This window comes from Cannabis sativa, chromosome 3, assembly GCF_029168945.1.
Source record: "Cannabis sativa cultivar Pink pepper isolate KNU-18-1 chromosome 3, ASM2916894v1, whole genome shotgun sequence".
Classification (NCBI taxonomy): Eukaryota; Viridiplantae; Streptophyta; class Magnoliopsida; order Rosales; family Cannabaceae; genus Cannabis; species Cannabis sativa.
The window spans coordinates 377759-402623 of NC_083603.1; the positions used below are offsets into that span (position 1 = coordinate 377759).

The 24865-nt window shown below is 27.9% G+C and overlaps 3 protein-coding genes and 1 long non-coding RNA gene across 4 annotated transcripts; 3 read left to right on the forward strand and 1 right to left on the reverse strand.

Annotated features, from left to right (window-relative positions):
- Positions 1 to 159: 159 nt before the first annotated feature.
- LOC115711487 (receptor-like protein 7) lies at positions 160 to 2860 on the forward strand. The gene is given in 2 exon segments (XM_030639826.2): positions 160 to 1956; positions 1959 to 2860. Coding segments are annotated over 2 exon segments (2631 nt in total). The 5' UTR covers positions 160 to 207; the 3' UTR covers positions 2841 to 2860.
- Positions 2677 to 5458, reverse strand: LOC115711488 (transcription termination factor MTERF9, chloroplastic). The gene is made up of 2 exons (XM_030639827.2): positions 3728 to 5458; positions 2677 to 2802 (listed from the first exon to the last, which is right to left on the reverse strand). The coding sequence occupies exon 1, from the start codon at positions 4892 to 4894 to the stop codon at positions 3749 to 3751; it is 1146 nt and encodes a 381-aa protein (XP_030495687.2). The 5' UTR covers positions 4895 to 5458; the 3' UTR covers positions 2677 to 2802; positions 3728 to 3748.
- Positions 5459 to 14551: 9093 nt separating this feature from the next.
- LOC115710467 (uncharacterized) lies at positions 14552 to 16728 on the forward strand. Its single transcript, XR_009686706.1, has 2 exons — positions 14552 to 14637; positions 16194 to 16728. It is a non-coding gene; the product is annotated as an uncharacterized LOC115710467 (long non-coding RNA).
- Positions 16729 to 19673: 2945 nt separating this feature from the next.
- On the forward strand, positions 19674 to 23422 carry LOC115709456 (protein trichome birefringence-like 38). Its single transcript, XM_030637567.2, has 5 exons — positions 19674 to 19968; positions 20053 to 20227; positions 21749 to 21924; positions 22254 to 22412; positions 22902 to 23422. The coding sequence occupies exons 1-5, from the start codon at positions 19739 to 19741 to the stop codon at positions 23191 to 23193; spliced, it is 1032 nt and encodes a 343-aa protein (XP_030493427.2). The 5' UTR covers positions 19674 to 19738; the 3' UTR covers positions 23194 to 23422.
- Positions 23423 to 24865: the final 1443 nt, after the last annotated feature.

Below are 24865 nucleotides of genomic sequence, written 5' to 3' on the forward strand. Positions count from 1 at the left end.
GTTGCTGTAATTGGACACTAATAAAATCATATTTTGACTTTAAAGAGCTAGTGAGTTTTTCTTGTCATCTCATATATGAACACATTGACTTGAAAGAAAGGAAGATATATAGCATAATATATAAAGGGAAATATTGGTCTCTACCAAATTACAAATATAATTTAGTTACAAAAAAAAAAAAACATAAGACCATACAATCATACATACATGGATTTTCTTTCATTATTAGTTTTGATGTTTTTAACACTTATTGTACTACTCTCTCATGCTCAGCAACCTTCTTGCTATGATGAAGAGAGGAATGCTTTGATTCATTTCAACCAAAGTTTTAAAATAGATTGTGATAAGGTTAGATCACCTTATTCTGATCTTATTCTCCATCCAAAGACATTATCTTGGGGATCGAATGGTACTAATTGTTGCTCGTGGGAGGGTGTTGAATGTGACATGTTGACCGGTCGTGTCATTAGCCTTAACCTCAGTAGTTCTTGTCTCTACGGTTCAATCCACTCCAATAACACTCTCTTTCAACTTGTTCATCTTCAGGAGCTCGATCTTCATTATAATAACTTCACTTTCTCTCCTATTCCTAATGCTATAGGCATATTTTCGGAGTTGAAAATTCTCAACTTGCGATCTTCTTTCTTTCAAGGTCAGATTCCATTAGAATTTTCGCTTTTGTCTAAGTTGTCTTTTCTTGACTTGTCATATAATGTTGGTGGTAATGATCCATTACTTGTGAAGCTTTTAAAACTTAAAAATCCCAATCTTAGAAGCCTAGTCAAAAACTTAACTTCCTTAGATACTCTTTTTATAAATTATGTGGATATAGGATATGAACTAGGTGATGTCTTGGCAAATTTGACTTCTTTGAGAGTTCTTGGTCTAGGGAATTGTGGGTTGTATGGGCCTATTCCATCTTCACTTGGTAAATTAACCAAACTTAATGCTCTAAATCTCAAAGAAAATGATCTCATTGGTACCATCCCATCTTCTATTCAAAATCTCACACAACTTTTTTTTATAAGACTACCAAGTAATCATATTTCCGGGCCAATTCCTTCTTGGTTTGGAAATCTTACTAAATTAACATACATGAACTTTGATTTCAACCATTTGAGTGGTTCGTTTCCACCATCATTGTTTCAACTCAATCGTCTCGAAACACTCTCACTTCAGGGTAACGATTTAACTGGTAAGTTGCACTTCGATTCTTTTCTTAAACTAAGAAATATCATGATCATCGATCTAAGTCACAATAAAATTTCGTTACACGTTGAAGAAACAAAAAAAGGATCTCCTAACACAACACTTTCAAATTTAAAATATCTATCGCTGGCTTCGTGCAACTTAAGTAAGTTTCCTGAATTTATTGCTCATCAAACTAATCTTCACTTATTGGACCTTGCATATAATAGTCTATTTGGTCAAATTCCCCAAAATCTAATGAACTCAAGCATTCATAGCTTGGAAGGGATATATTTATCCAACAACTTGATAACAGGGTTTCATAACCATACAACCATTCTACCTTGGTCTAGTCTGCATTTGTTAGAATTGCAAGATAACTTGTTCCAAGGACAACTACCGATCCCGCCATCATCTGTCATACATTATGATGTCTCCAATAATATTCTCAGTGGTGAAATTCCCTCGGTGATATGCAATTTGAGTTCAATTTTAGTTCTTGATTTGTCAAATAATAACTTGAGCGGAGATTTTCCACTTTGTTCGGGCAATGGGATTAGTGATTCTCTGTTAGTTTTGAATTTGAGAAACAACTCTTTTCATGGCACCGTTCCTCTTCAATGTCAGCATGAAAGTGAGTTGAGAATGGCAGATTTCAGTAACAATCATTTTCAAGGAAAACTTCAACGACCACTCACAACTTGTATGAATCTTGAGTATCTTGATTTCTCTTTCAATCAACTCAGTGATGTGTCCCCAGTTGGTTAGGGAGTTTTCCACGGTTAAAAGTTATTTTGATGAGAGAAAACAAATTTCATGGAGTTATAGGAAAACCTCAAAATACTACGAGTAAGTTTCAAATGCTGCAAATTATTGATATGTCTCACAATTATTTCATAGGGCCATTGCCTTATGAATATATGCTCTCTTGGAATTCTATGAAAGCTTTCAAGATGAGCAATTTGACATATATGAAAGCATGGGAAAATATCACCTTTAACTCAAATGCTATTGGTCAAGCAGTCACTGGCTATGATTATTCAACCACAATTGTGATGAAAAGTGTGGCAACACATTATGGGAAGATTCCAATAAACCTAGCCGTCATTGACCTATCGAGCAACAACTTTAGTGGTCAAATTCCTAAAATTATTGGAAGCCTCAAGGCTCTTTACTCACTCAACCTCTCAAACAATGCGCTCAGCGGTCACATTCCACCATCACTAGGGACACTAACAGAGTTGGAATCGTTAGACCTTTCTCAAAACCAGCTGTCGGGAAAAATTCCTCGTCGACTAGTAGAACTGAAATTCCTCCAAATGTTTGATGTCTCTTACAACAATCTCACAGCTATTATACCACAAGAAAACCAATTCCATACGTTTGAGAACAACTCATTTGAGGGTAATCAAGGACTCTGTGGAGAACCATTGTCAAAGAAATGCGAAGCACTGCTCCCACCATCTGCTTTTAATAAAGATATTGCTTCTGAATCTGCAATCGAACTCGACTGGAAATTCATTTTGGCAGGACTTGTTAGTGGGTTTGCTATTGGAGTCTCTCTTGGGGAGATAGTGATCCCAAGAACGCGGTTGGCGTGGTTGGTTTACATCTCTAGAACAAGATTGAGAGAGATGATAATCAGAAACTAAGCGTGTATCTGCAATACTTATTTGGTAAGAAAGCTTTTCTCTATGTTATTTTCTCTATGTTATTTGTTATGCTATAAGAGTATGTGCAAGTAAAATTGGTTTTTTATTGGCTTCAGATTTGGGTGGAGTGTGAGACCGAGAATCTAGCAGAAGGTTGAAAGACTACAAAATTTTGCTTGTTTTACCTATCTTTTTTGTGCTATTTTTCCATATTTTGTTTCCTTAGAGAATTGTGGTATTATGGGTTTTGCTTAATGTTTTCATTTGGGTTTTGGTTTTGTACTTCTTTAAAGGGCAAATGACTCTTTCAAGTTACATGCTTTTATAAAGTTTGATCTTTGCTTTCTAATTGCTATATGTGAATGTCAATTTCTGTTTTGATTTGCAAATGGATTCAAAATAATTCAATAATTAAAACACATATTGTCATATTGATAAGCTATGCTCTTCATTTGAGTGTGTTGTGTTTCAATACTAGCACGAGTAGTCTTACAAGTGGTTTTCAGCATATTGAAAAGACTAATTTTAAAATGAAATCTTGCTAATTTCTAAAGAAAACAGAACACCATATGTGTTTCAATGGTTTGTATTGTACTGTTTCCAATTCAACAAGTCACAAATCAAATAGTAAACAAAAATAAAAACAGAGGATTATGCTCTCTAATCTCTAGGATCCTAGTATGCATTATAACTGGTCATAATAATTATAGTCTTTACAGTTCTAAACATTTGAATCATGCTTCAAGTAACACAACCTATTGTTAAGAATTTCCTACTTTGTATCATGTTCAAAGAATGAATAAAAAAGAAGTATTTTGATTAATTATAACTCTGCTACATAAGCTTGTTCTGTGTGTTTCAACAAATTCAAAATACAGAAAGAATACCTGATCCAAACAAAAACACATTCAGAAAGGAAATCCCAAGTTGCAGTTTTTCTTCGAGGTCACTGCCAAACGCTTAATCTCTTTCGCGTTTATGTAAAACTCGATCAATTCATCGGCAACTTCCTTAGGCTGACAATTCACAAATGCCTTGAGAAATCTCTTCTCTGTCATCCTTAATGCTCTCAACATGTCACACCCTTTGATATGCAATTCCAAAGCCATGTCTTTCATCTTCTCTGCGAGAAGAAACCGAGGTTTCAAAACAGCTTCGAGGTTACAATACAACAAGTTTGGGTGATCAAGGACACTTGAAGCCGGAAACTTCATTGTTCCTAATATAAAAGTCATGTTTCTTTGAACTTTATCAACTGATAATGTCAACAAAAGAGGTGACCTTCCCAAAAGCCGAAAAACCTCTTCTTCACTAAACCCGAATTTCTCAAGATTTGCAATCTTACTACGAATGGTTTCGAGGCGAGAAACACCAATGAGTGTGACAATGTACTTGTACATCTTAGACTTGTGGGAAATTCCAGTTTTGTGTATGTATTCCATCTTCTCATCGTTAAATGAAGTTCTCGGGATCAAGGTCGGCCGGAGTAGAAGCATTGCAGTCAAATCCTTCTTGCTTAATCCCATTTCTTCATACAATTCTATAGTTGGTTTGATTTTGTTCTGAAAATCATAAGTAAGCAAAGAAGGGTTCCTAACAATGGCTTTGATAAGTACTTCATTCGATTCAAACAACGACATAAGATACCGAAGACGCTCATCGAAACAACGATTAATACGACAACTAAGAAATCTAGGACGACAGTTAATGATCTTAACAAGTTCAGAAGCAGTAATTCCCAAACCACTCAAAAGACTAAGCTTTGACTGAAGTTGAACAAGATCAGCATTCTTTAAAGAAGGTCTTCTAATAAATATCTTAGATACATCATCTTCATTACAACCCCAACTCCTCAAAACCTCACCAGAACCCTTTGAATGGTCCTCACCTTCATTTTTAACATTCTCTGTTTCAGCTTGACAATTCGTCGAACAGTTGGTGGTCGAGCAAAATACACGTTTTTCAGACACTAATCTCTGCGAATAAGAGACCAAATACGGAAAATTGTTCGTAATAGAACTAACCTTAACGAACAAACCAAGCCCAGATTTCATAGTCGAGCTTTTTCACAATGTTGAGAGTTGTTCGTATAGCAATGAAAAAGATTCGAACCTTTTCAACTACGAGTAGTTAACATCCAAAATGGTGAAATGGGTTCGTCTGAAATCGAAGTTGAATCGTGTTGGAATTGTCTTCATCGGCATAGACTTAGTTTCACTGAAAAATTTGAAGCGCCAAGGTCCAAGCTTTATGAAAAGGTTTCACTTTTGATGACTGTGTAATGGGTGAAGAAGAAGAGAATATCGTGTGGAATTGTTGCAAGAGAAAGGTGAGAAATTACGAGACCATGTGAGTGAGTGAATGAGACTGAGAGTAGTTGGTATGGAAGGAGATCAGAGTTGAGTGTTTTAACGAAGAAGAAGATCCAAACCAATCGTGATATTGGCTATCTGAGTTGAGTTTATTTCTCTCTTAAAACAAATTAACTCTCACTTATAAAAAAACGGTAATAATAAATTATAATTTTAAAACTTACCTAATTGTTAAGTATGAATTAAATTGAAACCACAATCTCTAATTGGTCCAAGACATTAAATTTTTACTTTTTTAAAAAAAAAAAATAATTTAAATATACTAATAAAAAAAATGACATGGGAATATGACTTAACATTTAATTGTCAGATACCTACAGAATTCTAAAAGGGTAATTTACGTCAAAACCTCCTAAAGTAGACAGGTTTTTGCAACTAACCCCTACTTTAAAATTTTGGTGGTAAAATTACCTAAACCACTAGTCCGTTAGCATTAGCCCTTTCTATCCATTTTTGGCTATTAAGTGCCAGGTTGGAATGTCCACGTGTACACAGTGTACATGTGGCACAATTTTATTAGTCCACGTAAATAAATATTTAAAAAAATAAAAAAATTAATTATTTTAAAAATAGAAAATAAAAAAATTTCTTTTTCTTTAAAAATTAAAAAAAAAACAATTTTAAAAAAATAATTTTTTTTAAAAAAAAAACCCTAATCCCTCATTGTCTTGTTCTCTCTCTCTCTCGTTGCCCTACTGCCGCCCCCTCCTCCTACTCCTTCTTCTCCTTCTTCATGCTCAGTTGGGGGGACCTTTATGGCCGGTACCATTGGGAAGAAGAGACTCAACAACCGCCAACCAAAGCGACGCCAACCGAGACCTCTTTAGTCCAAGCTCTGACCTGGCCACTCTCATCAGTCGATTCGCCAACATTGACGCAACCTTCGCCACCACACGCCAGGCCAACTGCCCTTTCTCCGGTGGCGATACCAACCTTGCTTCCTTCGACGCCACCCAGAGGTGGAGGCTGTGTTGGCATTTTCTTCCAACTCTTTGATTGGAACTGAAGGTTCGCCAAGAAGAAGCTTTTCTCCATGAAATTGCTGCCTCCTGGTTAGTCCTATTCGTTCATGAACTCCATACATGAAAAAAAAACCCGAAAGGGTTAAAGAAGTGTGGTATGAATTTCCGGTACAAACACTCAGCTTCTTCAACTTTAACCTTCGAAATCTCCACATTCGACGAGATATGTGAGGCCCAGTTTTGAACAGGGTTGACCAGAAGTCCTGAACTTGTTGTACCCAAATTTCTCAACAAAGACCTTCACCGAGGCCTTGTTGTCTTTCTCGGTTGCCATGGGTGGTGGTGGTGGTCTTGTCTGCAAATGAAGATAGAGGAAGAAGAAGAAGAAAGAGGGTGAAAGAGAAAGAGGAATTAGGGTATTTAGGTTTTATTTAAATTTTTTTTTTAAAATTGTTTTTTTAATTTTTAAAGAAAAAGAATTTTTTTTAATTTTTAAAATAATTAATTTTTTATTTTAATTTTAAATAATTATTTTTTTTTATTTTAATTTTAAATAATAATTACGTGGATCAATAAAATTGTGCCACGTGTACACTGTGTACATGTAGGCATTCCAACCTGGCAGTTAACACTTAAAAATAGATGGAAAGGGCTAACTGCTAACAGAACTTGAGTTTAGGAGGTTTTACCACCAAAATTTTAGAATTGGGGGTTAGTTGTAAAAACCTCACCGCTTTAGGAGGTTATGCCGCAAATAACTCATTCTAAAAATATAACTTAAATTATTATGGCCAAAAATAAAACTTATATATTTATTTACAACCAAAAGTTAAATTTATATATTCATAACGCAAATTACTCTAAAAGAAATTTATCTTATTTAAAAATAATTTTCTCATAAAACTTACATATACTAAATTATTCCCTTCAAAATATAGAGATTGTTAGATTTAAAGATTTTTATCTATTTCTACCAAAAAAAGTTTAATGTGAATGAAATTCTTAAGAGTACAATTTGATACATATTAAAAATTAAGAAAAATAATTTAAGAGATATTAAAGTTTAGAGGCACAATTTAGTATAAGTATAATTGTCACATTGGCAAAATTAAATAAAATTAGATAAAAATCTTTAAATTCAATAATTTTAATAGCTGAAGAAAAATTATAATTTAGTGCATGTCCCGAGCAAAAATTATAATTAGTCAAATTAAAAATAAATAGGAAAAAAAATTATTGTAAGTAAAAAAATCAATAATACAATTCTCAAGTTAGACTAAATAAATAAATAAATAAATAATAATAATAATAAAAAAAAAGTCATGAAAGTTATGCATTTATATGAGTGGAAATTACAATTGTTTTTGTAGGTTACACTATTTAAGGCCATGTGTTCTTGATTGGACTCCTATTTATTAAATAATTAATTGCACTTTATGTTTCTTAAAATAATATGAAATTGTACTCTTAACTTTAATTTTTAAAATACATTTTTTCTAATATAATCAACTTGACAAGCACAAATATGATACCAAAAAGTGCCTATACTTCTAAGGAATAATAATAAATTTGCAGCACTTAAAATATATAATTAATGATCATGAATCTTGATATCATATCCTTTTATTTCTATTATTAATTTTAGTTATCATTTTCATTCCATGGTGATATTTTATCACTTATTAAACAAAAAAAAGAATGTTGAGCTCATAATATATATGTATATATATATATGTGTGTGTGAAGGTAATATTATTCAACACATAACATAAAAATTATAATATGACTAATTTAATTTCTTACTCCATAAAGAAGAAACATACACTTAAAAACTGCTGACAAGAGACTGATGACATGATCATATCCAATAAAACAAACTTACTTACTAATCAAAAACACACTTGAAATTAAACTGAAAGGACAAATGATCATTGTCTTAATTGATCCAAAAACAACAAATTCACACCCTATTCTACCACCAGGCCCGGCCCACCAAACTCAGGATCCAAAATCAATATATAATTCGGTGTCACTTCAATGTACCACAATAGGAGACCCTTTAAAATCAGAATTATTTTGGATTAAATAGAGAAACACATCTAAAGTGTCATCATTTTCAATCTCGATATATCTGTGTTTATTGTAGTCTGAATCAATTTTTGAATCGTACGAGATTCGCATTCTACTTTTCCTTTGGGAATCCAATCCAAGCTCATTACATATTAGATTAACAAACCAATCGTATGGAATGTACTCATCTTCATCAAACAAGATTATCTTAATCTTGTAATGCAAATAACTTTCATTCTCAGCCCATGATCCATTGTACAAAATACGAATAGGTATCTTCATCTGCATTATTATTATTATTCAATATTTATAAATGATATTTGTTACAACATATATATAAATATATAACAAAATTAAAGTAGGGTTTTTTAACTTATATTAAAAATAAATTATAGTATGGTTTTTCCACTTATTAAAAAACAAACAGAGACACCCGGCCTTTACAACACAAAAAATTATACAAATAATGTAAATATTATTTATATACATACGTGACTCATGAGGATCGAATGAATAATCTTATGAATTATAAATAATAAACATGTTTATATACATATATAACTATACTTACAATGGAGAAGAGAGGAACGTCGGAGAAGAATGTTCGATGATTGATATATTGTGTGACTTTTTTGGTTTCTCTATAGCTAGGGTTTGTGTAAATGTATACATATATATATATATAAGTAATTTTTTTTGTAAAATAAAAAAAAAAAAGGAAACCCAATAGACCATAGAAATTGATATTGGAAAAGAATATACTATTAAAGACCATTTATTATACGTACGTAGTAATCGAAGGTAGATCAATAGTCAATACTCAGTAATCAGTATAGCTTTTCTTCATCAATATCCATTAAAAAAAGTTCTCTTAATTTAAAGAATATTATTTTTAAATTAATTGTTACATTTTGAGGAAAATCCATTTAAGTATTATTGTTATATTCAGACATTTATGATCAGTATTGTTATTAGACATATGTATACGGGATATTATTTAAAAATTATTTTCTTAAGTTTTATGAAACTCGATCTTTAATTATACTAATAGCAATATGATACTGAAAATGTGTTAAATTTAACATTTCTCTTTCTTATAAGGATGGAATCATCTCAAACCCAAATAAACGAAATTATAAATCAAGAAACATTTTTAAAAAAAAGTTCATTTTAGCGTCATATTATTCACACATGTAGGAAATTTACAGATTTAACCTACACAACTCACACACACACAAGTTATTACACAAGGTCAATTTTGACCTTTTTTATCTGAATTTGGTTCACACACAAATGACATACGTATTCTTTAACTTTGTTTCTCTTATAATTAACTTTACTAATCTTTTCTTTTTGTCTGAACAGAGCTTCGAAGGACAAGCAGAAAATAAGGGCAAAATCAATACAAGAGTGAAGAAGAAAAGAATTAAAGAGGGAAACCAGTTCTGATCATGAACTGGTTTCAGAAACACATGTGCAGCAACAAACAATAAGAAAGTAAAGAGATTAGGGTGAGAGAGAGATTGCAAACACATAGATTTTTACAAGGTTCACCCCCTGAAATTGGGGCTACGTCCTTGGTGAGCTGCCTCAGAGAAAGATCAGCCACAATCCACTATCAAGATCGATGATTACATCAAGTTTCTGAGCTCCAAGACACATGTATCGTAGCTCATTCTTCAAATCAGGTATGTACAAATCTCTCAAAAACTCTCAATTTATCTTATTGTTCTTCCTCTCAGGATCTAATCGATCCTCTTCTTCTCTCTTCTTCTCTAATTCTACTCTTTCTCTTTCTGTTTACACACGAGAGAAACTCTCTTTGTCTAGGTCTGGAATTTTCATGCTTTCTCTGGATTGGATTTCTGGGAAGAAGTCTGTAAGTCTCTCTGATTTTCTGCTCTTCTATTTATATATGTGGTAGCTAAGAAAAGGTTAGTTAGAAATAACTAACACTGTCTTGATGTGGGATTGTATGCGGATAGGTTAGTTAGGATTTTAACTAACTGTTTTTTTTTTAACTTTAATAACTGTTACAGTTGACTTATATGGGGAATTAATCCAACAACACATATCTTATCTTCATCTTCTAATTGGTACCACATAATAAATTATATTGTATTCTCTTCTTCCAAATTTGTAAAAAAGTAACCTATTAGATGAACCCTCTTTATCTACTAGGAGATGTAAAAGTTGAGCTATATTTGACACAAAAATTAGTTTTAATATTTTTATATTAACTTTTATTATTGTGCTCCAATGCATAATTGTAAATCTTGTAAAATTTAATATATCATTTAATATTAATACTCACTTAATAATTTATTAAAAAAATATAAAATAATACTAATAATGCAAAGATCAATATAAAATTTAATAATAATAATACAAGTTATTTAATGTGAAGGAGCTTGTTAACTAATATTAATAATAAAATATTAAAAATGGCATTCCACTTTATAAGTATAAAATTCCTATACTATACTCAAGGCCAGTATTGAGTTTGGGCCTTAGAAAAAAATAAAATTCTTGGACGAATAATGGTTTTTTTTTAAAAAAACTTATTAAAATTCATTTGGACCCTAAGCACACTGGCCTAACTCACTTTAACCTATGGCCGACCTTGTTTATACTTATATCTATTTTCCTTAATATGTATATAGAATAATTAGCATTTTTGTGGCACTACCTGATTTTGCCCCTTAAAATATACGACATGTTGAAAGTTCTCCCTAAAATATAACAGTGTTACATAATTATTCTGTTAGGTTCTGTTTCTTTTACCATTAAAAATTAATATTTTTACTCCCTGAACTTTGACCAATACAAAATTTTGCTCCCTTTTATTAAAAAAATAATTTTAAAAATTATAATATTTTATCTTTTTTAAAGCAATTATAATATTCTATTAATTCAAAAGAAAATAATAAAAATTGTTGAAATATTAGATAATAAAAATATTAGTTTTACTTAAAAAATATTTTCAAACTTTATTTAATTTATCAACACGTATCTTAAAAAATCAAACCAAAACTATTGAAAATCTAATAAATAATTTAAATGAACTAAGATTTTTTGAAGAAAAAACCAAACTTATTTATATTTATAAACTCATACCTTAACAAATAAAGAAAAATAATTAAAAATTTAATAAAAATATAAAATTATTTTGAAAAAAATAATAATTAAACTAAAAAAATATTATATTTTTTTGAGAAAAAAAAATGTATTATATTTATTTAAACAAATCTACATTTTTTGATAAAAACAAAATATATTCAAGTATGTTCCTATAAAATTTAATTTTTAATATATATTTACAAATTAAATTTTTAACATCTACATAAATTTTTTATATTGGGTAATTAGTTTTAAAATTTTAATTTATTTTTAAATTTTTTAATTATTCAATATGATTTTTTTTAAGATCTAAATTAATTTTTTAAGATTTACTAAAAAAAATACTTAATCTTTCTCATTTTTATTTTGAGAGAGTATGATTTTATAGTTAGTTTAGGAAGCAAAATTGCTAATTGACAAAGACACATCATCATTTAAACGAAATAATGGGACGAAACTTAACAGAAATAACTAAATTTTTGTAAATGTAATAGTTCAGGAGATTCTTAACACACCGTATATATTTTAGGGGCCAAAATTAATATTGTCGAAAGCTTGTAAGAGAATATGGCTAATTATTCTTTATATATCAATTAAAGAAAAAAAAAATCATTTCATTTTTTTGAATTAAGAGAAAATATGTATATTGGGAAGAAAAGCTATTGAAATTTATGGAGTAATAAATATTGACTGTTGATATCTATTACGTACCTACTTAATTTATGATAAATGTACGTTAATTAATGCATATAGTATTCTTTTCCAACATATCGATTTCCTATGTCTATTGCCTTCCCTTACTTTTAATTTATTATTTTTTAAAAAAAAAAATAAAAAACACATATGTATTATATATATATCTTTATATATTAAAAGTGCTTATCTAACGGCATTTCTTGGTTTAACAGAATATACTTACAAATAAAAGAATATTCTGTTAAATTTAACGATTAGGTTTGATCTCCTGTTAATAAATAAACCCAATAATTAAACCCAAAAAATTAAACCATCTTTTAAATATTAATAATCTCTTTTTAAATTAAAAAAATCATCTTAGCCACATATCTCTCTAACAAACCTATTTTGGGAGAATATTAATAATTTTTTTATTTATTTTTTAAAAAAGAAAAATCTTTATATATTAAAGTTAACCTCACTTATCTAATGTTTTCTCTAGATAAAGATGTAAAGTTGTAAAATACCACTTCTATCTTGTGTGCGATTGCGGATATACCACTTCATTATCACCCACTTTTTAGCTTTATAAATGGAGATGTTCATATAATATTATCACTTTACAGAATATTTATAGATATAAACTTACATTACAATGCTATGTTAAAAAAAGAACTAAATAGAATAATCTACTACTCCAATAATAAATTTATTTACAATTTTATAATTACACTAATATTATTTTTAATACATTATTAAATAATATTTCAAATATAAATATTTAATTTTTTCAAACAAAAAATTTGTAATCTTTAAAAATAAAATACATTCAAAATCTTAAAAAGACCCAAATCTTAAATGAAACTAGCAATACGTGGCTCGGCACGTACATTCACCTAGTATATATATATATACATAAACCCTAGGTAGCTAGAGAAACCAAACAGTGACCACACAAGTAAATACAGTCAGTCATCAACCATATTCTTCTCCTCAGTAACTCCGACGTCGTTACCGTCCCCTTTCTCCCCAGTAAGTCATATATCTTTATATATATATATATATATATATATATATATATATATAAACACATTTTGTATTTATTGAGTCGAAACAGAACTTACAATATTATTTTTTTTATAAATATAATATTATTTTTGTCCTGCATAATGTTTTTTGATAAGTTGAAAAATGATCATAATTTAATTTTGTTATATATGAATCTTTTAAGAAAAATCACTTGTTTGATTTTGAAAATTTATGCAGAAATGGATTATAAGGATAAGACACGTGTTTATGTTTTGTACGATGGAAGATGGGTTATTGATGAGAAATCCAAGTCAAGAAGATATGTGGATCACCATGTTAAGATAATTATGGCAAGAAATTTCAATTATTGGGCCATATGATTGGTTCATTCATAAAATATGTGAAGAGCTTGGAGTGGATTCCAAAACCATGAAACATTCCATCAAAATGTCATTTGATCCAAAATTTGGTTCCAACAACAAAGCTATGAAAATAGAAAATGATGACAATTTTTCTGTGCTTCTTCACTTAATCGAGAATGACCCTAATTTTAAAAATTGTCCTATTGTGGTAGAGTGGGAAAAGTGAAAAGTGAGATCATGACATTAAATTAATTAGTACAATAAGTTTTGTTTTTGGATCAAGTCAAAATGACCAGTCTTGTCAGTTTTCAGTATTAAGTACTTTTAGGTTTGGATCAAGTACTATAGTCTTGTCTTTTTAATTTCAAGTGTGTTTCTATTCTGTATGAAGAATGAAAATTAGTTATGTATTAATTTCAATATTAATATTCTACCTTATTATTATTATTATTTATTAAAAAAGAATTTTATTAATCAAACGGAACATCTGTTACAACAATGAGCATTACAAGTTAATAATAAGAACACTTACATATATATATTACAAGCAAAATCATAAACATGTTGATATCTTTTAGAGATTTTCCTTTTATTAACAACCAACAATCTAGTTTTAAGGCCATTAATTATAAGTATTTTGATTCTACTAGATAAAATAAACTGTTGTGGCACAAGCAGCTACTGCAATATCAGAAAGTAAACTATGCTCTCTTTGTAGAAATCCATGCCTGCCAGTTTGAGATAATTATTTGGCCACACCAAGCACAAATGACACTCAAAGATATAATTATCATCAGCAAAAAATATGTAAGAAATTAATAACATGAGCTTGTCTTCAAATTTTGATTCGAGATTTGTAGACTTAAATCAATGAATAAAGACCCTAACATATTGTATATGTATACATGCATTGTATAGGTTACTAATACCTAATGTATTAAATCTTAGTTAAGTATCTTATTGTTGAAATGAAGTGGAATGTAAGAGCTGTTAAAGTACACAGTTCAAAAACAAATTAAGTATACACAATTGCTTTATTTTATTCTTTCCTTCTTCTTATTAACTAGTAACAAAAAAGTAAAAGTGAAAAATTAATATTCTTAATTTATAAATACACTACTACTTCACAATGATATTGAGTCCTAAATATTAATTTAATAATTCTCTTGCAGATCACAAAGACTGAAGCTTAGTTACATTTGTTCTGGTAAGTAATATATATATATATATGGGTGACTATTCAATGGTTACATTTTTATTGTAACCGTATGGTTACATTTTTTTTTAACCTGTAATAGCAGGTTACTAATAGGTAGACTTTCCTTTTTTAGATTTAATTAATTATAATTAACTATTTTCTTAAAATAATTAATTAAATAGTAGACATTCCTTTTTTAGAATTATTTAATTATAATTAACTATTTTCTTAAAATAATTAATTAAATATTTAACAAGACCTCTTTTAGCAATTAATATTTATATTTAAATCCTTACTTGAATTATTTTAATAATTAAGTCATTTAATTATAATATTTATAATAAAATTTATTTTTTTTACAAAAATTAAACTTCTTTTGACACAAATGAAAATTCTCTTCTTATAATAAATTTTCAAATAATTAATTATTTTTAAATGATATTTAATTATTTTGTTACAATTATATGAATTAAGTATGAGGCCTCAAGCTAATCAATCGATAACAAGTGCAGCCATTTTTTTCTAAAAAATCCTTCAACTTATTTCATTTTTTACTTTTTAAATATTTAAATAAAAAAAATTAAATAATTAAGTGTAATAATTTTAAAATTAAGATTACAAGTATAATAAAATTTAAATTATGAAATTATATGTGTATAATTTTAAATTATAAAAAGTTTTGCTATAAAATTTTAAATAATTTAAGTATAAAAATATAAATTGCTAAAAGATCCTTATATAGTAATAAATTACAAAAAATTAATTAATAATTATAATTAATTTAATTTTAAAATATAATTAATCTTAATTAAAGTTTTATAAGGAAATAAATGATTAGGTCACTTTCAGGTTACAAGTTATTTATTATTTATTTTTATTTAATTTCCAAATTAATCACAACCATTTAATAATAATCCAATGGCTTAAAAAAATGTAACCATGATGGTTACAATAAAAATGTAACCATTGAAACCTCTTCCATATATATATATATATATATATATATATAAATATCCTATTCTCAAATCAACTTAATTTTCATATATAAATTCTCAATTGTGATATAATCTTAGTAACTTATTACAATATAAATATATAAATTTTTAGAGTGTAAATATAATAATTCAATTATCGCTACACATTTTTTTATTTTTAGTCATAATAAAATTTATGATTAAAAATTAAAAAATTGTAACTAATTATAATTATTGTGACTGAAATTAAGTTCGTGAGTAAAGTTATTAGTCACACAATTAAGATCACAATTTGTTTTGTTTTTTTTTTTTTGAATAAAAAAAACAAATTGTGATCTTAATCACAAAAATTTATGTTGTGACTAATAAAAGTTTTCACTAAAACTAATTTTTTTTTTTTTTTTTTTTTTGTAGTATATGAAAAACTCCATCAAAATGTCCTTAGCATCATTTTTTGTGCAGTTGTTTTTTGATAAGTGGAAAAATGATGATAATTAAATTTTGTTATCATATGTATTATAACTACATGTAACAAAAATATCAATATTTTAAGAAAAATGAGATGTATATGTATGGTTTTGAATAATGCAGAAATAATGGATAAGGATAAGAAGACACTTATTTATATTTTGTATGATGGAATGTGGATTATTGATGAGAATAGCAAATCAAGAAGATATGTTGATCACCAAGTTAAGATAATCATGCAAGAAGATAGATTTATGGGATACCCATCATACGATGGGCCATACGATTGGTTGATTGATAAAATATGTAAAGAGCTTAGATTGGATTCCAAAACTATGAAAAATTCAATCAAAATTTCATTTGATCCAAAATTTGGTTCAAACAACAAAGGTATGAAAATAGAAAATCATGACAATGTATCTGTGTTTCTTTACTTGATCAAGAATGATCCTGAATTTAAAAAGTGTCCTATTGTGGTAGAGTTTGAGACTAATTAATTAATTAATTATGATTAATTATATACAATATTTGTAATTTTCTTTTATCTTGTATGATCAAGTCAAATAGTCAATGAGTTGTGAGGAGTTTTCAATTGTGTGTTGTTTCCTTCTTTCTTATGTAAAGAAAAAAAAAATAAATAAATAAAGGAAATTTAAACAATTGTACTTGTGTAAGTTTATAGATATCTATGTTATTTACATCTCTAAGTAAATATTTACTTATTATTTTGGGTTAATACTTAATACCATAATATACAATATATAATATGAAAAAAGAGGAATTATTTAGAAAATAATTTTGAAAATTATCAAATTTTATATTTTTTAATAAGTGTTTGTTGATAGAAAACTTTATCATTTCAATATAAACACGTTAGGTACTTATTTATAGCGTTTAAGATTACATATTTTAAAATTCAACACCCTACACCCATGGATGTTACTATCTCTTAATTAGTGTAAATGGGATTAATTTTGTGATTTTGAAGTTATGGGAGCTATTAGAAACATCCCAAATGTTCAAAATTGTCCTACAAAGTTGAAAAAGGATAGAAACTGGTTACTAGTTACTAATTTTTTCATATTTTTTAAATAATTCTTCAAAGCATTCTAAATTATTCTTACTTAATTTTATATCGCTTATACACAATTATAAATGATAAAAAAAAAACCTTCAACAACTATATTTTCATTGAAGCTTTAAATTTCAATTAATTAATAAGTTGTGTAATCTCTCTTTACACACTTAATTAGTGATAATGTAAAAATTACAAAATGTAAATAACTCCAATACCTCATATGTTACAAGTAATTGTTTTGTTCCATAATATATTGGGATAAGTTGAGGACTACTTATTTTTTGTATTAATTAATCAAAAATACTTTCATATTATATTTCATTAAAATATACTCATTTTTGTGAGTGAGTTACCCAATATACTCTCACCCTCTACTTAAGTCTAACACATACTTTATATTAATTTAAAGGAGTATAATTGGAACATTATCTATAAAAGTGAGTATATTTTTGACAAACCGTGTTTTTGCAAATGTCAGTTGTATATAAGAAAATATAAAAACTGCAAGCGTTTGCAGCAGCAGAAAGTAATTCTGCTACAGCAAAACTGAACAGACAGAATATAAAATATTTGCAGAAAAATAAATAACTTGACACAAGAGATTTATACGTGGTATCAGTGTTCTCACGAACACTCCTAGTCCACGGGGCCACGCCCAGAGAATGAAATCAATTAATAAAGTATCAAAATTACAAAGACAATTGACTTAAACAAGTTTAGACTCCCTCTAAAGTATTACCGCAATCCTTTGTAATCCACTTTATGAATCTGACTTCTTGAAACACCTTCAAGCCCGAACTCCCTTCGTCTTTGAAGTGTGAGTGCTTACTTCCTCCCGAAGTAAGGCTTCAACAAGTCTTCTCCCGAAGACCAAGTGCTTACTTCCTCCCGAAGTAAGGCTTTATCAAGTCTTCTCCCGAAGACCAATCTCTTGTTCAGTCAAGTAGTTTTTCACAACCTCTAGGATAGAGTAAGAACAGAAATAGAACAACTAGAACCTAGATGAACAACTAGGCTCTCACAAAACAAAGAAACACTCTCTTCTCTCAAAAGATAAATGCAAAAAATGAATAATGGAATAGGTGATTCGAATGGTTGCTCTCTAGGCTCTATTTATAGAACATAGAAACCAAAGAGGCAACCACAAGTTCGAATCTACAGCTGTACGAAAACTTTCCTAAGAAAACACGATCTGCTACATCAGATTCGGATGCTGACGCAGCAGATCACACCAGAATCGGGAAACTTGCTAAAATCAGGTCCGATCTTCTATCAATGCTTGATTCCTGCCAAAAATAGATTAGATATTCTGATTGTAACAAGATACAATCGAAATTAATAAGGAAAAGGCAATAATCAAAGTTTCCCTAAAAAAGACAACTTTTCAAAAGAGAATTATTTTGTCATAAAAGGAAAAATTATTTTGTCAACTAACTTGCCAAAAAAAAAAGACTTTACAATCTCCCCCTTTGGCACTTTAGATGAACAAAATAATTTTTAACACAAAGTACCTGCAAGTTAAAGTTAGCAAGACAAATAAATACTCCCCCTGAGTAACACAATCAAAAACCAACAATAACCAAAGAAACATGCTAACTTTTAAACCAAATAGTTCACAAGTACTCAACACAACTCCCCTTGGAAAAAGGGTCCAGAGTTGATAAAAACAAATTGAATGTTCAATAAATATGCACATTAATTAAAAATATTTTGACAATTAAATTGCCAAAAAAAAACCTAACAATTTTAAAAAATATAGAAAAAAAAATAAAAATTAAAACATGTAAAGTAAAGTGGGTTTGCAATGTAATTTCATCTAATATATTTATATTATTTATTTAAATATAACACATATCATGCATTATTGCATCATATTATAACATCATCATACCATATTTTGATGATCCATACATACAAATATAGTATTCAATTTCAATCAAATTATTAATTAAATATTTATATATATTTAAGATCTAGCTAGCTAGAATAGAAAGTCAAACTCTCTAATAATTAGTATATATAATTAAATTGTTATTTATAATAATCTTCTCATTTCAATATATAATTAATTACATGATTCCGGATCGATCAATATATATACATGAATATATAGATTTGACAAAACAAAGGCATTATTCCCCTCAAGACAGCTTCTGTTTGCATCTTCCATTTATATATATGTATATACATATATATAAATTTATATAATATGGTTTTTCACTCCTTCAAGTGTGGAGCTTAATTTTCCATGTGTGTGCATGTGAAATTAATTAATATCAATAATGTCTATATTATATATATGTATAGATCAGTTGCCACACTTCATTATATTACTATATTACTATAATATATACCACTTTTATGTATATATACAAACTTAGAAAGGAAAATCAATACATAACTATACATAAAATGTGATTAGCTTATTATACACTACACACATCTATATATTTTGTATATATATATATATATATATTTATAACTATACATGATAATGCATACAAGAAAATCATCATCATGGTCAAGTTTGATTGTGTTGAAATATTACTTAGTTTTGTTTTTCTCATTATTATATCATTGTTTGGCAACAATGTCACTTGAAGATCCTACTAAGGTATTATTGATGAGTACAAGTACAAAGAAGATTATTAATAGGTGCAATGTATACAAAGGGAAATGGGTTTTTGACAATTCATATCCACTTTATGATTCTAAAAAATGTCCATTTATAAGAAAAGAGTTTGATTGTCAAAAGTATGGAAGACTTGATAAGTTGTATCTCAAGTATAGGTGGAAACCCCATGGTTGTCACTTGCCAAGGTAATTAATATATAAATTAATTAGTTATTTTGATTACTTGTATTGTACATAATTAATATATAAGCTTATTGATTGTGTTTGCAGAATCAATGGTGGAGATTTCTTGGAGAGATTTAAGGGGAAGAAGATTATGTTCGTAGGTGATTCTATTAGTCTCAATCATTGGCAATCTTTTTTGTGTTTGCTTCATTCGGCTTTGCCTTTTGGTTCCACCATTATTAATACACAACAAAATGGCTATGTTTCCTTTCTATTTAAGGTAATAATTATTTATTTATATATATATATATATTTACTTAATCCCATATATTAAATTACATTAATTAACGTATGTATATACATGGTGATGGTGATGATGGTGGTAAATAGTACCACAGAGAAAATTAGACTGTATATTCATTATATTTTGTTTGTTTTAATTTTTACTTTTATTTTTATATTTTTTTAGATATACCAAATTTTTATAGATGATGTCTCCATTATACTTTTTCTTAATTAAGTTAATATAATTTTTATATTGTGCTATTTTTGTAAATTAATTTTTATTATGTCATAATTTTTTAGATTTACATCCCTCTAATTTATTGAGGAAATTACACTCTATACCATTTTAATATTGTCCTCTTTTATTTTTACCATTTTTTTAAATTCTATTATTTTTACCTCTTTTTTAAAATAATGTACCAATTTTGCCCATGTCACTTCAAGATACTCTCCATGTGAGTCTTTTATGTCAGGGTATTTTAGGTACAATACATATAAAAAGAGGTATGTTTCAATTAAATATAAAATTAAAGGTAAATTTGATCAATTAATTAATAAAAGTGGTATTTTTCAACTTACCCCTAATTTATTTCACTTGGATAAAATTCTTTGGTCCGCCTCTACACCTAGTTTAGAGGCCAAATAGAAGAAATTGCACTCTATACTCTTTTTATGTTGTCCTCTTTTAATTTTACCCTCTTTTTTAAAGTCTATCATTTTTACTTCTTTTTTTAAACATTATACCAATTTTGCTCCTGTCACTTCAAGATACTCTTCATGCGACTCTCTTATGTTAGGGTATTTTGGGTATAATACACATAAAAAGAGGTATGTTTCAATTAAATATAAAAGCATAGGTAAATTTGATTAATTGATTAATAAAAGTGGTATTTTTCAACTTACCTCGGCCAAATAATACATATATTAGTAACTTTTAAAAATACCATATATTTTTTAATTAAGGGACGGATAGTTTTTCTTTATTACTAAGGTCCATGCATACATATATTTCTAACGTCAATTTATATGATGATATTTGATATTAAATTATATCAATTAATATAGGGATTTTTATTAAAATATTGGATTTTAGGTAAAAGTTTACAATTTTACTTTTACATTGAATTTTTTGTAAAAATACTGTCTTTTTATAAAATAATCGTAAAATAACAAAATAGAACAATTAAAACAATAGTGGAACAACTAAAAAATAACCGTGAAAATTTAACACAATACACAGTATTTTTTTTAAAAAAAGCCCACCCCACAATAAAAAAGTAAAAAAATTAAAAATTTCTGTACGTGGTGTAAAAACATCGTACCATAAATTTATGATAAACTATTTCTTCAAAATTATTTTGAATTTTAGCTTAATTTTTATAAAATTTTGTAAAATATCCTCTAATACCCAAAAACTCCTGTTGAGATTTTCAAGAATGGACTCTTAACAAAATATATTTTGATCCATATCATAAATAATTATGTGCTTTTCATTTTGGTTTTGGTGGGCATGAAGGATTATGGAGTTTCAGTGATGCTATTTAGCTCTCATTACTTGGTGGACATTGAAGAGGAGAAGATAGGAAGAGTATTAAAACTTGGTTCTTTGAAAAATGCAAAAATATGGAACCAAATGGATGTTCTCATCTTCAACACTTGGCTTTGGTGGTACCGAAATGATTCTTATCGCCCGTACGTACCATTTTTAACAATTTTTCTTATAATTAAATACATAACATGCAGACACGGCTCTGGGCTAAGGCGAACTAGGCTCGTGCCTATACATATGTATGCAATCTATGGAAAGAAAAAAAATGTTATTTGTGAAATTTTGTGAATTAGGCCCATTTATACCCAAGCCCAACCCAATCAAATAAAACAATTTATCTTAGGCCATCATCGTTGGTCTAGATAAATATAAATTAATTTGAATTTTAAATATTACTAAATTATACCAATATAGCAATTGTTAGTACTTTATTATGACAATGCTCTAATAATAATATATTTATTAATTACAGATGGGATTATATTCAAGATGGGAAGAAGATAGTGAAAGACATGGATAGAATGGAAGCATTTAGAAAAGGATTAATGACTTGGGCAAAGTGGTTTAACACAACTGTCAATACAAGAAAAACAAAAGTCATTTTTCAAGGAATTACTCCAAGCCATTATGAGTAAGCAATTAACTATTTACAATTTTTTTTCTCTTATATTATTGAGTATGGATGTATTTTTATTTATTTTAGCCTCTAATAAAAAAAATACTAATTTAATTTATTTTTTATAGACGTGTACGTCATAGTTATTTAAGATATTTTGTAAAATTTTAAAAAATTCAGAATAATTTACAATATAGAAAGCAGTGTTCAAATAGTTTATTTAATACGCGTATAAAATAAAAAAATCACGCATGCAACAAAATATTTGAACTCTATTTTCAGCGTATTAAATGTTTTTAAATTTCTCAAAATTTTACAAGATGTCTTAAATAACTACAACATACACAATCATTAGAAAAAAATAGACTAATTTTTTTTTTAAAATACCAAAATAGATAAAAGTACAGTACACTATTCCTAGAAGGGTGCATTGTAAAATTTTCTTATATATATTATTTTGGGACTAATTAATTAAATCTTTATTATTATTATTATTATTTATAGTGGCAAAGGGTGGAACAAAAAAGGAGTGATTAATTGTGGAAAAGAGAGAAGACCAGTAAATGGATCAAGATACCCAGGTGGATCACCAAGAGCATCAAATGTATTGAAACAAGTGTTGAAACAAATAAAGAAACCATTTCATTTTCTAGACATAACAACATTGTCACAACTTAGAAAAGATGGGCATCCTAGTAAGTATAGTGGTCTTAGGGGAATGGATTGCACACATTGGTGTATTGCTGGTGTTCAAGACACTTGGAATCAACTTTTATATCAAGCCCTCACTACATAATAACCCAAGAAAAAAAATAAGAGAAAAATTTTATGTATACAAAATTTCATTATATATTTATTTGATTTTTTTGTTTTGTAAAAAATAAGGTTGTATTTTATTTTTATTAATTAAAAAGAAAATTTTGTTAAAAAAAGGCTATCACACATGTTCATGTAGTAAATCTAGATATAAATTAATTATGACTATTGCAAATGTAGAAAATATCTTTGAAAGTTGAATATTTGAACTTGCCAGCCTTAAGAAAAGAAATATTATTGGGCCCTTAATTCAAACATATGTGGTATTTTTGAAATTCAATAAAAAAAAATATGTATTTTTGAAAGGATTTTTTTTACCACTAAGTGGGTGCAGGCCTAGTCCACTTTAGCCCAGGATCAATTAACCCTGATTGTATTTTTATTACAATTTTAAAAGAAGATATTTTTTTTTCATTTAATCAATCATCAAACTAATTAAACAAAAAAAAAAAAGAAGATATTATTTCACAAATACACAAAAATAACAAAAAAATTACAAAAATACGGTTTCATAAAATTTTAAATATTTTTACGATTTTTACAATTTTATTTATAGAAAATACAATCTTTTAAAGTTGTACTCTTGTTAATTTTTTGTTATTATTTTGATGTTATTTAAATATTATTTTTCAAATTACTTTTATGTAAGTTTCTTGTTGTTTTTATGAAAAATTGTAAAAATATTAAAAAATTCTTTAAATGTAAAAATGTAATTTTTTTATAAAAAATTAGTGCCTTATGTAATCATCCCAATAAAAAAGGCAAAAATTACTTCAAGAGCAAAACCTTATTTATCAATTCTTTAACATGTAATGTCTCCTCTTTTGTTAAAATTTTATTAGTATATTTATTTTTGGTGGTTAAAAGTAATTTTATTTATTAATTTGAAAAATAGTGTGTACATATGAATTATTATCCCACATTTTAAGTTTAGAACATAAGATGCTAGATCATGGACTATTAATTTTAAACTTTAGAAACATTAAAAAAAAATGGATTGTTGAAATATATCCCCACATACATTGTACAGATTAGTATTTAAAAGAATACAAAGCAGAAAAATTAACCTAGGTGGCCTTCGGCTTCTATCAACCTACAGCAAGACTAAAAGTTAGTTAAAAGTTTGTTAAAACCTTTTAACTAACTCTCAGCTCTCTATTTTAATTACAACATATAAATACTTGAAAAGAAAACAGATCACACAGGAAAAAACACAGAACATATCAGATTGAGAGAAAGGAGGAGACTTACAGTGGGGTAAGTCTTGGAGCCTAGGGTTAGGGCTCGGAGATCCATATCCAAGGAAGATCATACACAGGGTTAGGGTTCAGATTTAGAGAGAGAAATAAACACTGTAAACAATAATGGGTTACCAATCTTACCTTTTGTGATTTAGAATCCGGCTTTGTACTCTTTGATCTTGAAGATCCTATAGTGGAAACGAGCCATTTTTGAGGCGAGCTCGAAAAGAATGTACCCAGCAACATTTGGGGAACCTCTATAAAAATCTAGTGCACTCTTTCCATTTTTTTTTTCTGTTTTCACTATCGTGTTTATTAGTTGTGTATGATTTTGTGGTTTGAATCGATCTGGGAAGGGGTAAATCTATTGGATTTTGGGTTGATTTGTTTTCTAGGTTATTGGAGCAGCCT